The sequence below is a fragment of the Malaclemys terrapin genome, chromosome 8, assembly GCF_027887155.1.
Source record: "Malaclemys terrapin pileata isolate rMalTer1 chromosome 8, rMalTer1.hap1, whole genome shotgun sequence".
In the NCBI taxonomy this organism is placed as follows: Eukaryota; Metazoa; Chordata; order Testudines; family Emydidae; genus Malaclemys; species Malaclemys terrapin.
The window spans coordinates 38,899,538-38,914,451 of NC_071512.1; the positions used below are offsets into that span (position 1 = coordinate 38,899,538).

The 14,914-nt window shown below is 58.0% G+C and overlaps 1 protein-coding gene across 2 annotated transcripts in view; it reads right to left on the reverse strand.

The window, feature by feature from the left end:
• Nucleotides 1-14,914, reverse strand: part of ARAP3 (ArfGAP with RhoGAP domain, ankyrin repeat and PH domain 3) — a 58,352-nt gene that overhangs the window by 5,802 nt on the left and 37,636 nt on the right. For both annotated transcript variants that reach the window (XM_054038195.1, XM_054038194.1), the window contains exons 15-32: nucleotides 14,177-14,308; nucleotides 13,930-14,083; nucleotides 13,006-13,108; nucleotides 12,394-12,592; nucleotides 12,030-12,093; nucleotides 11,181-11,344; nucleotides 9,092-9,304; nucleotides 8,571-8,676; nucleotides 7,438-7,585; nucleotides 7,289-7,357; nucleotides 6,684-6,758; nucleotides 6,294-6,408; nucleotides 5,390-5,518; nucleotides 4,454-4,587; nucleotides 3,765-3,847; nucleotides 3,314-3,349; nucleotides 741-804; nucleotides 509-646 (exon numbers count right to left, since the gene is read on the reverse strand). In XM_054038195.1, the coding sequence (XP_053894170.1) occupies nucleotides 509-646; nucleotides 741-804; nucleotides 3,314-3,349; nucleotides 3,765-3,847; nucleotides 4,454-4,587; nucleotides 5,390-5,518; nucleotides 6,294-6,408; nucleotides 6,684-6,758; nucleotides 7,289-7,357; nucleotides 7,438-7,585; nucleotides 8,571-8,676; nucleotides 9,092-9,304; nucleotides 11,181-11,344; nucleotides 12,030-12,093; nucleotides 12,394-12,592; nucleotides 13,006-13,108; nucleotides 13,930-14,083; nucleotides 14,177-14,308 (2,126 nt within the window). The remainder of the gene's footprint in view (nucleotides 1-508; nucleotides 647-740; nucleotides 805-3,313; nucleotides 3,350-3,764; nucleotides 3,848-4,453; nucleotides 4,588-5,389; nucleotides 5,519-6,293; nucleotides 6,409-6,683; nucleotides 6,759-7,288; nucleotides 7,358-7,437; nucleotides 7,586-8,570; nucleotides 8,677-9,091; nucleotides 9,305-11,180; nucleotides 11,345-12,029; nucleotides 12,094-12,393; nucleotides 12,593-13,005; nucleotides 13,109-13,929; nucleotides 14,084-14,176; nucleotides 14,309-14,914) is intronic.

Below are 14,914 nucleotides of genomic sequence, written 5' to 3' on the forward strand. Positions count from 1 at the left end.
ACCAATCTGACAGTCAACCGGACAGCAGTGCTGACCAGAGCCACCGGGATTCCTTTTCAACCGGGTGTTCTGGTTGAAAACCAGACACCTGGTCACCATAGCTGCCCTCCCCCCGCAGACACAGCCCCGCCGGTAGCACATACACACACACCCCTCGCAGATGCAGCCTCGCCCGCCAACACTGCCCCACAGGCAGCCCCCTCCCGCAGACATGGCGCCACAGGTAGGCCCCCTGCAGACGCAGCCCCACCCGCAAACATGGCCCCACCTGCACAGTGCCCAGCCCCAGCCTCACTCACACCCAGATTACCCCCTGCCCAGCCCGGCCCAGCTCTCACACCCACGGCACAGAGAGGCAGCCCTGCATGACAGACACAGCCTGCAGCACCCCTGTGTGGTTCACTGGTTCTCCCGAGCCTGTCTGGAGCCGGGTGGGGGTGTTTGGAGGTGGCGCCGTGGGCTGGCAGCCTGTCACTGCAAGGCTCTGGGGATGCTGGCGCTGCCTTACCAGGGTCTGGTTGGCAGAGAGCATGGTGGCATCTGTATTGTCTCCCCGCAGAGGGATCAGGGGCATGGTGCCAAACTTCTGCTTGGTGAGGTCGGAGGAGGAGCGCCGTCTCATGATCACTGGGCGCAGGTCGTCGTGCTGCATGAGAGTGCCAACATGTCACTGCTTGGCGTTCCCAGGCCCCACCCTGCCCCAGGCCCGTTGCATGCCTGGCACTCCGGCTCTCACCCACCTGAGCCTTCAGAATGCTGGTGGTCCAGTCCCACAGCTCGGCCTGCCCCGCACATGCCAGGTACCTGCAGAGCCAGAGGAGACACTGGCTGGATTTTGGGGATCTGGCACCTGCTGCTACCCACAGAGGAAGGTGCTACCAAGGGCAGCTTGCTGTAATGACATCATCATTGCAGGGCCCTGCCTGCCTGGATCTCAGCTTCCCCAGGGGCTGGCTGAAGATGGGAAGTTCCCCACACAGAGGCCAGGGGGCTGGGAGCCCAGCCGGGATCAGCTCACCGCACAGCCCGGGGAGCTCACTCTAACTAGCGCCAATGCCAGCACTGTCTCCGTGTAGTGCTGAGAGCTTTGTGCACAGTCACAATCCACCAACGTTCTGGCTCCCCCAGCTACACAGTACGGGAATGTGAGGGGAGAGAGCCGGCAGCCCAGCCCTGGCCCCCAGACTCCTTGGCTGTGGGGCAGTTACCATTCTCAGCCTTCATGCTGCACAGCCACAGGGGTCACATGCCAGGCCAGAGGGACTGAAGGGGAAAGAAAAGGGAAGCGGTTTGTCTGGTGTCATGCAGCTGGCTTGTATCCCTAGCAGTACTGCCAGATACCAGCCCCGAGCTGGGCCTGGCCGCTGGGCCTGCTGGCTGCTCAGCACTACTCCAGCAGAGTACAGGGGCAGGGACAGCGCTCTGGGGGCTGGCAGTGGTGGCGGGGGGTGCACAGCTGTCCCAGGGATACTGTGTAGAGCAAAAAGAACAGGAATACTTGTGGCACCTTAGAGACTAACAAATTTATTAGAGCATAAGCTTTCGTGGGCTACAGCCCACTTCTTCGGATGCATAGAATGGAACATATATTGAGGAGATATATATACACACATACAGAGAGCATAAACAGGTGGGAGTTGTCTTACCAACTCTGAGAGGCCAATTAAGTAAGTGAAAAAAAACTTTTGAAGTGATAATCAAGATAGCCCAGTACAGACAGTTTGATAAGAAGTGTGAGAATACTTACAAGGGGAGATAGATTCAATGTTTGTAATGGCTCAGCCATTCCCAGTCCTTATTCAATCCTAAGTTGATTGTATCTAGTTTGCATATCAATTCCAGCTCAGCAGTCTCTCGTTGGAGTCTGTTTCTGAAGTTTTTCTGTTGTAAAATAGCCACCCGCAGGTCTGTCATTGAATGACCAGACAGGTTAAAGTGTTCTCCCACTGGTTTTTGAGTATTATGATTACTGATGTCAGATTTGTGTCCATTAATTCTTTTGCGTAGAGACTGTCCGGTTTGGCCAATGTACATGGCAGAGGGGCATTGCTGGCACATGATGGCATATATCACATTGGTAGATGTGCAGGTGAATGAGCCCCTGATGGTATGGCTGATGTGATTAGGTCCTATGATGATGTCACTTGAATAGATATGTGGACAGAGTTGGCATCGGGCTTTGTTACAAGGATAGGTTCCTGGGTCAGTGGTTTTGTTCAGTGATGTGTGGTTGCTGGTGAGTATTTGCTTTAGGTTGGGGGGTTGTCTGTAAGCGAGGACAGGTCTGTCTCCCAAGATCTGTGAGAGTGAGGGATCATCTTTCAGGATAGGTTGTAGATCTTTGATGATGTGCTGGAGAGGTTTTAGTTGGGGGCTGAAGGTGATAGCTAGTGGTGTTCTGTTATTTTCTTTGTTGGGCTTGTCTTGTAGGAGGTGACTTCTGGGTACTCGTCTGGCTCTGTCAATCTGTTTTTTCACTTCAGCAGGTGGGTATTGTAGTTTTAAGAATGCTTGATAAGTTGGTAAGACAACTCCCACCTGTTCATGCTCTCTGTATGTGTGTATATGTATCTCCTCAATATATGTTCCATTCTATGCATCCGAAAAAGTGGGTTGTAGCCCACGAAAGCTTATGCTCTAATAAATTTGTTAGTCTCTAAGGTGCCACAAGTACTCCTGTTCTTTTTGCGGATACAGACTAACATGGCTGCTACTCTGAAACCTGTGTAGAGCAGTGTGAGATGCAATGAGTTCATGGGGGCAGTGGGAACATGCCATCAGGACCACACACCCTGGCAGGCTCACTGGATGGGGACTCAGACCGTGAGAAAGGACATGGGGATGTACAAGCATCTGGCCCATCACAGGGGATGGGCTGGGGCCAGCAGACTCTCAACTGGAACCGGGGGTGCAGGAGGCCACGTGCTGGGCACTCTTAAAGGTGCAGCTCATGGTGGGCCCTGGAGCCCCAGAGCAAGTCTGGGCAGTCTGGAAAGCTCATGTGGGGAGTAGTGAATTCATGGGCAGAGGCCAGTGCACACGTGTTTGTATTCAGCACAGGGAGCAGGGGCCAGTGGGGGAGAGTGAGATGGGGGGCAGGGAGCAGGCAATGTCCATGCTGCTGATGCTCTGCAGTCTGTGCCACCAGGATGGGCAGCTAGTGGCTCTGGCAGAACTTGTCTGCTCTCAGGTTCCAGCTCCCTGCGTCAGGTTCCTGAGCCCTAGTTGCCGGGGATCCCGAGCAGCAGGCCATGGCTACAGGGACCCCGACATCCTGCGTCCCTGGGGCAAGGGGACCCCATGAGGTACTCACAGCTGCTGCTTGTCCAGGATCAGAGTGAATCCCCACCTAGAGCAGAGGGACACAAGGCACAATCAGGCCAGGGCAGGTGCTAGAGCCAGAGCTCCAGGTGGGCGGGGGCTTGAACTGGGGGGGTCGCAGGGTCCGAGCTGGGGCAGACTGGCAGGTCCCTATCAGGCTGGCTCTGGAGCTGGGGCACTGCAGCTGGGTGATGGGATTAGAGCTCACCTGGCACAAGGGGGGTCGAATCAGGGCTCCTCCTGGCGGAGGTCACGCCTGAGGCTGTAGGACAAGTCTGGGGTAGAGTTAGGGGTAGTGCTTGCAAACAGGGCAGGGAAGTGGGGGTGCTGACAGATGCCAGGCACAGTGCTGGGGCCGGCTCTGGGCAGCGGGTGTGGGGAGGTTATCATCAGTGCAGGCGTTACTGCTCGGAAGGGTCCTGCACCCCAAGCCTGACTCTTACTGGGACGGCGGCTTCAGCTTCTTCCGAATCCCCATGTAAACCTTGGCCATGTTGAGGGGCCACTCCCGCTCTGGCCGGGCACTCTGAAAAAAAAGCCAGACACTCAGCCCTGCCCCCATGGACATTCCCCATCCCCCCAGCCCTGCCTTGCCCTCCCCGTCTGCACACCTCCCCTCACCCCGACCTGCCCTCCTCTTTCTGCCAGCTCTCCTCCCCTCCCCAAGCCCTACACTCCGCTCTCTGCCAGCACCCTCCCACACTAGCCCAGCCCTTCCAGCCTCACTGGCACCCCTCTCTTCCTCTCCCTGAGGCCTCCTATCCCCACCTGCACCCCTCTCAACCAGCCCCAGGGATGGGACAGGGCCTCCCACTCTGCACAGGGGAAAAGGGCCCCAAGACTTGGGTGTGTGAGGGGCACAGAGAGAATCCAGAACCTTCCCCTGGCACAAGCTGGCCGAACGGTCGCCTCTCAGAGCCAGGTCTGGCAGTCCCTCCCCCCAGACCGCACGCCCCATTCCCGTGGCTGGAGGCAGGGCAGGGCGTTGGCCTGCCTGCCCGATCTCTGGGAGAGCTTTCCACCACAGGAGAAGGGGGCCCTGATCCCAGGGGCTGTGGCAGGCCCCCTCCTAGCCCAGCGCTGCACTCGTGTCTGGGCTGCCCCGGAGCACCAGGTCTGGGTCCTGCTTTACCCTTTTCTCCTTCAGCAGCAGCAGCTTGTGATCCTGGATGACAAAGTATCGCTCCTGAAACTTGCAGCCCAGGAGTTTGGGGGGCTCCTCCCGACACTTCAGCACCCCACACTTGGGGCTCTCGCGCTTGGCACCTGCACGACAGGGAAGAACAAGGGGGTGAGGAATGTCCTGGGCACCCAGAGAGAGGGCCTGGGCAGGGCAGGAGCAGGCTGGGGATGGGGATTAGGAGTGGAAGGGGTCAGGGTGCGTGTGTGTGTGAGACAGACAATGGTGGGGGGCAAACAGTAGGAGCAGGGGGGTGTCAGACAATAGGAGCAGAGGAGGGATCAAAGTCCCCCTCGCCCTGGCTCTGTCCTCCTGGTTTCCCTGCAGGAGTTGCTGTTTCACAGCCCTGGCTAGCTCCGAGCATCACTAACAGGACAAGTCTCTTTTCACCTCCTGGGTGTGAGGCACAACAGGCACTGACTGCCCCCCCGCAGGCAGCCTCAGCATAGGCCACAGACTGGGCAGGCCATGGGGACCAGCCAGTGCTGCTGCTCTGGGTCCCATGGCTGGTCTGGGCCAGGGCCAAGGGCCAGAGCCATGGGCAAGGCAGGGCCTGACAGAGGCCATGAGCAGGGGGATCTGATGCTGAGGCAGGCTGGGGCCATGGGCAGGGGGAGCTGGGGCTGGGGCCGGATTGGGGCCATGGGCAGGGGAAGCTGGGCCCGGGGCCATGGGCAGGGGAAGCTGAGGCTGGGGCTGGACTGGAGCCATGGGTAGGGGAGCTGGGGCTGGGGCCATGGGCAGAGGGAGCTGGGGCCAGGGCCGGGACTGGACTGGGGTCATGGGCAGCAGGAGCTGGCCTTGCTCCGTGTGCTGCACCTTGCCCCGCAGGAATGGCCCTGGGCTCAAGCAGGGCCTTGCAGCCTAGTCAAGGCGGGTGGTGCTTACCTGTGAAGAGACAGCTGCCTTGTCCAATGGGAACCTTCCTCACCAGCAGGTAGGCGGTACTGGGCTCAGGCAGTTTGCACCACTGCAGAGCCTGCTCCAGGACCTTCTCCTTGGGGTGCAGGGGACGCTCTACAGAGAGGAAAGGAGGCCGTTTGCACCCCGGGCAGCAGAGGAACTGCCGTGGGCCCTGAGGCCAGGGAGGGTCCAGCTCCCTCAGCAGGGCCAGGCCCGCCACAGCCCAGACAGGGCCAGTGCTGCCATGCTATGCCAGGGCGCGGGACTGTCAGAAGGCATGGGCACCCCCTGCCTCTGCAGCATCTGGGGCCGCGGAGGCAGGGAGAGGGGATCCAAGGTGTGAGCGCTGCATGGACGGAGTGGTCCAACCTTCTTCCCCCACAGCCCTATGGGCCCCCTCCCAGCCCCCACCCCTAATGGTGAGCGATCACCCCCGCTCCCATGGAGAAGTGCTGCCGCCATTCAGCCCCCCACTCCAATGACGAGAGGCCACCCCCATCCCTCCCCCTGTCTCCATTGCCACTCACCCAGCCCCCACCCCCATGGTGAGGTGCTCCCCCCGCTACTCACCTGTCCCCCCATCCCAATAGAGAGACAACACTCCTGTCATCCAAACAGCCCCCGCAATGGAGAAGCACCCCTGTCACCCAGCCAGCCCCCAGCCCCCACAGTGGAGAAGCGCCCCCGTCACTCAACCAGCCCCCACCTCCAATGAAGAAGCACCCTTGTCACCCAACCAGCCCCCCCAATGGAGAAGCACCCCTGTCACTCAACCCACCCCCAATGGAGAAGCACCCCTGTCACCCAGCCAGCCCCTCCAATGGAGAAGCGCCCTCATCATCCAGCCAGCCCCCAGCACGCCCAGTGAAGAGACGCCCCCGTCACTCACCCAGCTCCCCATTCTCCAGGGCCTCAAAGGTCAGCCAGATATCCAGGCTCGCTGGCATATTGCGCATCTCCAGCACCTGATTGGTCAGCTCCTCCGCCGTCATGGTAGGCGACACCTATGGGAAGCGCAAAGATCAGCTCATCCCCAGTCCCCACCCCGGCCAAGGCCTGAGCCTTCTCTGGGTGCCACCGAGTCTGCCGGCAGCAGAATGGGAATTAGCCAGAGAGTGGCGCCCCCACCCACCAGGCACTGGGAGATCTCCCCACCCTGCAGCACAGCTCCGGCCCCGTGAAGGCTCCCATCCAGCTGACAGCAAGGCCGGGATATGGAGGGTGGGCCATGCAGCTGCCCTGCCCGAGCCATGGCTGCAGCCAAGACATGCTCACTCACCTTCAGGGTGACACAGCAGTCTGGCAGCTTCTGCTCCAGGTAAACCTCAATGATGAGATCTCCAGCCTGTGAGAGCTGCGGGGAGAGAGGGTAGAGGGTGGGCAAAGCCTGGGCGAAGTGCTGGACTGGGAGACTGCCACGGGTGGGTCTGAGCCAGCAGCTCTCAGCGTCTGCTTGCAGGGAGCTGAGGAAGGGGATGCTTGCATGCAGAGTGGCTGCACGCTGTGACCAGTGCCCAGGGTGAGAAGGGTGGGAGTTACAGAGCAGGTTGGGGGCCCCACCCACCAGGGAGAGGGGCCAGGAGCGCGAAGGCCTGGGGCAGGGTGAGGCAGGGAGGCAGGGCCCTTTCCTGTTCCTGGGGAGGCCTTGTAAGAGATGATCTCATTGCAGAGCAAACACAGGGCCCATTGTGTGGCTAGGGCAGCCCATGCTGGAGCTGGGATCTATGCAGGGACAGAGGACTTGCAGCCATGGGCCTGTGGTGGGCTGCTCTCCAGCCATCTGCCTCCACCATGGAAGCTCACCCATGTCCACGGGCCCAGGCAGAGGCCTATGGACAAATCAGCAGGAGGATCCAAGACACGGGGAGTGCATGGCGCCCGTACCTGCACATCCCTCCAGGTAGTGATGAGGCTGTTCTCTAGATCCATCTGCGACACCTGGTCCTCGTCAATCTAGCGGCAAGAGAAGGGACGTGAGGTGCAGGAGGGAGAGGAGACAGTGCTGGGGGAGGTGGGGCAAGTGGGGGGCTTACGTTGAAAATGCGGACGTAGTTATCAATCAGGTCCTCCATCACCTTGACCTCGTGTTCCCCTTTGCCGTCTGTCTGGAAAAGGCTGGGAGCAAAGAGCAGTGACAGGTTCTTGGTGCTCATCTGATTGAAGTCAGCACATTTCTGCACGCTGCGAGCCGGGGCAGAGAGAGAGAGAGAGAGTTCTCAGAGCGTGCCCAGCAGCCCCAGCATGGGACGAGGCTGGGCCGTTCAGAACCACCCATCCAGCTGCTGGAGTCAGGCAGAACTTCTTGTTCTAAACCCTTTTCTATTTCCATGGGGGGGGAAAAAGGTCACAGGGTTATGAAATTTTCCACTTTTTTCCATCAAAATGTAAAATTAAAAACTTTAATTTCGACACTTTGAACGTCAAGTTTTTGGCCTTTTGTTCTTCCCTCTTTTGGCCACTGAATGCACTTGAACGTGCAATGGCCTCGGAGCGGGTTTCCCCCACTTCTTCCAATTTCCCTCTGTGTTCTTTGTAACATTTCCACCTTTGGAAAAGTCACATAGCAGCAAAGGGCAGAACTGACTGGCATCTGGCTGCTCCGTGACTCCTCCGGTGTCAGGAAAGTTCTGAAAAGTTACAAATAAAAGGAAGATGGAAAGAAGATGAAAGTGTGAAGCCCCAACTATGGGACATTTTCTGGCAAAATAGAACCAGAAGATAACAACTGGGGAGAAAGGGGAAAAAAACCTCACAAAGATTACAGAATGCTAACCCTGCAAGCTGGTCTGTGCCGACCTCTGAGAAATGCAGACAAGTCACCTTCGGTTGCACGATTGCTTGCCATTTTTTGCTGCCAGAGGGAAGGCCCAGCCCCAGACTAACTGCACGGTCCTCCCAGCCTGTCCGCACAGCTCAGAGACAGGGGCGTGTCCCAGGGCCATTTGTCAAACTCTATACCTGTATCACCCACCACTGGCATTGGCCACTCCATATCCCTAGGGGACCAAGAGACCCTGAAGCTAGGTGGGAAGTGAAGGGGGCAGACAGTGCACACGGCATGTCTGGACTGAACCAGGTCAGCCAGTGATGCTCCCCCGATTTCCTAGACCATGCTGTTTCCTGAGGAAGTGACATATGCACACTGCCCGAGGAGGGACAGACTGACCGGTAGAGGTGACCAATCAGAGCAGCCAGTGTCCTGCGGTTGAGGCGGGGCAGGCGGTTGATCAGCTCCTTGTAGCGCTCCAGCCGTTGGGGCTTCAGGGCTATTGCTGGAGAAAGCAGATGGTCACAAACACAACACTGCGCAAAGGCACAACTACCATCACCGAGCATGAGCTGCTGGCCCCAGGCCATGCATGGACTGGCAGGGAGCTGTGCCCCATCTTACCCACACTCACACCAATCACCCGGCCCCTCATGGGGCCAGTGCTCCAGGTCAGACTGGGATAATTCCCACCCTCTGTGCATTGGTGCAAATGATGGAGCCAGGGGCAGGGGGAGAATGGGGCCCAGAGCGCCCCCCACCAGCAGAGCTCAGCACTGGGCTAGCCTAGGTCTGTCCCTGCCATGTGGTCCTTGGTGGCAGGAGAAGGGGCGTCAGGGTGAGAGGGAGCCCAAGGCAGAGAACAGCTGCTGCGTGGCGAGGCCAGGGGACGGCAGGGAGGACGGCAGGGAGATGGGTACCCGCAGCCTCCTTCCATTGGGGGTGCAGCTCCGAGGTGAAGACGGGGTCCTCAAGCTCCCGGAAGAATCTCTTCAGCACGTCGGTCACGTCCTCAATGAAGTTGTCGCTGATCCGCAGCTTGACATTGCGGGCATCCCTGCGGAACTGCTCCATCAGCACCTTGATCCGGGATTTGGCCCCGTTCTTCCGGTAAATGCCTTCATGTCGCAGCCCTGTGGGCAGAGCGCGCGAGAGAGAGACCATGTCGTGGGAGCTGCGTGCTAAAGGGGGAGCCCAGATCAGCGCAACCAATGCAGGGGTGGGGCAGGTAGTGGACTAATGGGGAGTGTGCCCTCCCAGCTCTAGATCTCTGTGTGTGTGTGTGCGGGGGTTGGTGGTGGCATAAGCAGGTAGATCACAGTGTGCCCTCCGAGGCCCAGATCAGTGTGTGTGCGTGTGGGGGGTAGCTTGGAGCATGCCCTTGCAGCCTGCTCCCAGTGGCTGCCCCATGCCATCTCAGGAGATGCCTGATGGACAAGTGGGCAGCTCTGCACTCTCCCTGAGGCAGTGCCACCTGCTGCTGAGGAGAACGTGGCACAAGGTGTAAAATTGTTGACATAATCTGTAACCATATAGATCACTGTTGCAACCACTGTTATATATTTGCAGCAAATATTGTACAAAGGTTGTCGTGTGAGGTGTCTATGGGAAGGTTATGATTTGCTGGTTATGATTATGCTATATCTATATCATTTTTGTAGTTGAAGTTATGAATATTGGCTCTATACTGTCTGTATTTCAAACTTATGCTATGCTGCTGGGTGACACCCGAGACAAGTTGGTGTCAGCTCTTCCTAGCCTGCTTGATGGCTCATTAAGGACCATCAGCTATACAACTGACCCATTGAAAGAAGGCAGATACACCTTTCAGAGTAGCAGCCGTATTAGTCTGTATCCGCAAAAAGAACAGGAGTACTTGTGGCACCTTAGGCCTTGGCTACACTTGGGACTTCACAGCGCTGCCGTGGCTGCGCGAGTGTAGTCGCGCCGCCAGTGCTGTGAGAGAGCTCTCGCAGCGCTGTATGTACTCCACCTCTCCAAGGGGAAAAGCTTGCAGTGGTGCGAGCGAGCGTGCAGCACTGCATACTCTGATTACACTGGCTCTTTACAGCGCTGTACTCACTGCGCTCAGGGGGGTGTTTTTTCACACCCCTGAGCACAGCAAGTTGCAGCGCTGTACATCACCAGTGTAGCCAAGGCCTTAGAGACTAACAAATTTGTGACTCAGCAAGGTATACAGAGACATGCCTATGGACAGAACTCTAAGGTTTTTTTCTTGCCATGTGCCCGAATGCTTGTCTTTGGAACAAAGAAAGAAAGGCCACATGACAAGAGACTATAAAAGGCTGCTGCAGTTCCTCCATCTTGTCCTCAATCCTGCTTCAGACCTCTGGTGGGACTTTGCTGCAAACTGAAGCTCTGAACAAAGGACTGAATGACCCATCCCAGCTGTGGATGTACTCCAGAGACTTGATTTGAGCCTGCAGTTTATTCCATCACTGCTGCAAGCCTGAACCAAAAACTTTGCCATTACTGTGAGTAATTGATTCCATTTAACCAATTCTAGCTCTCAACTATATCTTTTTCCTTTTATGAATAAACCTTTAGATTTTAGATTCTAAAGGACTGGCAACAGTGTGATTTGTGGGTAAGATCTGATTTGTATATTGACTTGGATCTGGGGCTTGGTCTTTTGGGATCGAGAGAACTTTTTTTTCTTTTACTGGGGTATTGGTTTTGATAACCATTTGTCCCCATAACAAGTGGCACTGGTGGTGATACTGGGAAACTGGAGTGTCTAAGGGAATTGCTTGTGTGACTTGTGGTTAGCCAGTGGGGTAAAACCAAAGTCCTCTCTGTCTGGTTGGTTTGCCTTAGAGGTGGAAAAACCCCAGTCTTGGGCTGTAACTGCCCTGTTTTAAGCAATTTGTCCTGAGTTGGCACTCTCAGTTGGGTCCCACCAAGGGCAGCATCGTTACACAGGGCTCCTGGCAGCACTGCCAGCACCCAGCAGGAGGCGCCAGGCCAGCCCCAAGCAGAGGGGCTCACCGTACTGGGTGATGAAGGCAATGCAGCTGTCCACGAGGATGGGGATATCACTCCTGCTGAGCTGCTGGTCGCGCAGGGCGTTGCCCCGTCCCCCCGCCGAGGCCTGGATGTCCGCGCACCATGCTGCGAAGTCCATCCGTGTCACCCCCTGCAGGTAAAAGGTCCTGAGGACAGGGCAGAGAGCAGGGGATGAAACCCAGCTGGGGACACAGTGCAGGGCCTGACTCCCACAGCACCCCCACCCCAGCTCCGTTCCTGCCCCTGGCACACCCCACTGCCCTGGTGCAGGCACAGGAGAGCTGGCTGGCTCCTCCCACCAGACACAGGTCTGTCTACAGGCACGGCCCCCGCCCAAGCCCCAGGGGGCAGGGCAGACATTTAGGGGAGACCCGGGGGGGTGGAGGGGCATAGCTTGGAGCATGCCCTCCCAGGCCCAGATCGGCTAACCCCAATGGGGCTCAGAGCAATGGGGGGGAATTGGACAAAAGGAAAATCTAGGGTGAGCCTCAGGTTGCCCCCGGTGATGAGGGGCCCCACTGCGGGGCTGTTCAGCCTGCGCTGGCCCAGCAAACACAGCACTGCTCCCGCCCCGGGGCAAAGATTAGATTCCCCCGCCCCCATGCAGGCTCATGCAGGCTCCTCTCCCTCAGCTGTGCCCAGACTCCACTCGCTGGGAGTCCACTGACCAGTGTCTGTGTGTTTATTCCCCCCCGTCGCCCCAGCTTAGTCTGCTCCAGACCCTGGGCCAGTAACACCTCCTTGCAGGCAGGAGGCGCTGCCCATCTGCCCAGGGCATCCCGCGAGAGGGCGGCTGGGATTCAGCCTGCACCATGTCCCAGGAGAGCTCACCTCCCCATCTCCACCAGGATCAGCACCTCCTTCTTTTCAGGAGTCTCAGTGAGGGGGACCACGCCTGCACAGGAGCAAATGGAGACTTCAGATGCAAATCCCACCTAGGGGCCAGGGAGAGACCTCGCGCAGTGCCGGCCCCCACTGAGGGTAAGCTAGAAGGATCCCGATGCTTTACATACTGTGTATGTGCAATCACTGACCCAGCACCAGAATGCAGCCTCTGTGGTGGGGCATGGCTGGTGGTGAACAGTGCTCAGCCACACAGTACAAGGCTCACTGACCCAGCACCGCAATGCAGCCCTGCTGGGGTAGGGCACAGCTGCTGTTTCCCACAGTTGGAACAGGCGAGGGCTGTACTCACTGAGCTCCTGCAGCCTCCGGAGGTTGATGCTGTCCTCGGCTGCGCCCTCCTCCCCCGGGCAGAAGAACAGGTGGGCTTTCTGCAGGATGAAGAAGCCCTGCAGCCACTGCTCAGGACTGAGCATGGATCTGCAGCGCAACTGTCCCACTCTCTGGAACTCGTAGCCCAGCAGGCAGTGACAGCTGAGCGGTGTGAACCACTGCATGGGATGGAGAGACCGGTTAGATCTGGGCTGAGTGCAGGGTGAGGGCATCGCAGAGGGCTGTGCCCCAGTTTGGGTGGCTGGGGGTGGGGACAGGAACAAGGCGAAAGACTATGCCCTGCATTGGGGATGGAACCAGGGCAGAACACTATACTCTGCGTGTGTGTGTGGAGGGGGGCAGTGCCAGGGCAGGGGGCTATGACCTATGTGGTGGGTAGGAGGGATGCTGATTGGATCCTGGACCCCCCCAGCCAGCAGCATGCCAGTTTGGGGGCGGGTCTGTCAAGCCAGGGAGATGAGGCAAGTTAGTGCTGCAGCTCTCAGCAGCAGTTTCCCAGCCTGACCCATGGCTGGTGCTGCTAGGCATGGTGCCGCACTGGACCTGTGCCCTGGGTGACCGTGTCACACACCTTGCCGATGGCACTGGCCCAGGCCTGCAGGGTGTCCAGCCCGTCAGCTCCCAGCTGCTGCACTTTGTCGCCGCTCAGGAAAAGCTCCAAGGTGAAGCGGAACCTGTAGATGAAGGCAAAGGCATTGGGGGGCAGGGCTCCCCCAGCAGCCCAGTGCCCTGCCCCCCACAGCCTTTGCACTCTGGTCCAGCAGTGAAAATGACCCTTCCCAAGGCCTGAGTCTAGGCCGTACTGAGCTCTGCTGCATGGAGGCCATGGCCCTGAGGACTGGCCCTGCTCATGGGGCTGGCTAGGCCCAGGGCGCAAGGTCAGCAGCTGGCCGGAGGGCAGCTGGCCCTTCCAAATGGCCTAGCTCTAGCTGCCTCCCTGCACACAGGAGCCAGAGTGCGACCCCCCCAGGCAGCAGGAGCAGGGGGCCCAGGGTCACTAGGTAGCCTTCACTGGGACATCTGCAGCACCAAGCAGGAGACCCCAGTGGTGAGGGTTTGGGCCCAGTGGAGCGAATTCAGAGGGCTTGGTTATGGATAGCCTCATGAGGCAGGGAGCTTGCTGCGGGCACTCAGCAGGCCCAGCCCCTGCACCACAGCCCCTTCAGCATAAGGGCATAGTGCCCCTTCACTGCTAATCCCCCTGCCTCCCCAGTGCATGTCCCCGGAAATGCTCGGACCCCAAGGTGGCTGCCTGCCTCTCCCTGCAGGGCAGTGCCGTGCCATGCCCAAACCCCTGCCTGCATCCAGTGCCTGGGGGGTCTCACTGCCCCTGATCCACTCACCACATGGGGGCTCCGGCGAGGGCCTGGACCCTCGGGGATTTCGGGGAGTAACCTGCCTGTGCTCCGGCCAGGGTGCTGATTGAGGTGGAAGAAGGTGGGCGTTCCCCCGGGGTGCAGACGGGGAAGGGGCATGTCCCCTCGGGGCAGGGTACCTGTCTGGAGGCCCAGGACTGGCCAGTCCATCTGCTCTGCTCACGCCCAGCGAGACCATGTCAGCCAGCTCAACCTTCCCCACTAACTCAGAACACTTGTCAGTCTCGTAGAAGAGGAGAGACTTCTCCAGGGAGCACCAGACGCGGTGCAGTTCTGCAGGGAACACACTGTCAGCAAGGGCAGGTCCCTGCCACACCGAGCAGCCTCTCTCCATCCTAGCCACCATGGTGCCTGGCCCATACCTACCATCTCTGCTCTTCCTGGTGCTGGAGAGCTTGGAGAGGGCTGGTGCCTTGTAGAGGTAGCCACTGTGCACCACAGGCTGGGTGATCTCATTGTAGACCCCTTCCAGACTCAGCTCCTGCGCACTGGGGCTCCCTGCCAAACACAATAACCTAAGAACGGCCATACTGGGTGTGACGTTATTGACATGAACTGTGACTGTATAGATCATTGTTGCAACCAGGGTCCTATGGTGGCACCAGGTCTTGTACAGAAGAGGTCAAGTGGGGGTTTCTATGGAAAGGTTGTAATTTGCTGGTTATGATTATGCTGTCTGCATGTGTGTATCATTTTTGTACTTGAAGTTATGAATATTCGCTATGTACTTGTATCTCAGTGTGTTTGATTCTAAGTAGCCTCAGTGAAGCATTTGTTCAGCTTCTTGAGAAAGGACTATTCTCAATAAATGCCCAATCAAGAAACACTTAACTGACAATGGACTTTGGGAGATGCCAATCCACATCTGAACTTTCCTGGGAACATTCAAACTAACATGTAAACGATGGTGTCGAACTGCAAAAAGCTGAATCATTCATGGACATGTGAGTTGCCCAGGTGGCTACAAACTCCATCTTGTTGCTGTGATTTTGCACAGAACAAAGGGGTTTCCACCCACAAGGAGAGAATATAAAAGGCCCTTGAAGCCTCTCCATTTTGTCTTCAGCTGGCTTAAGGGATGGCCTCTCCACCCCCCAAGAGATG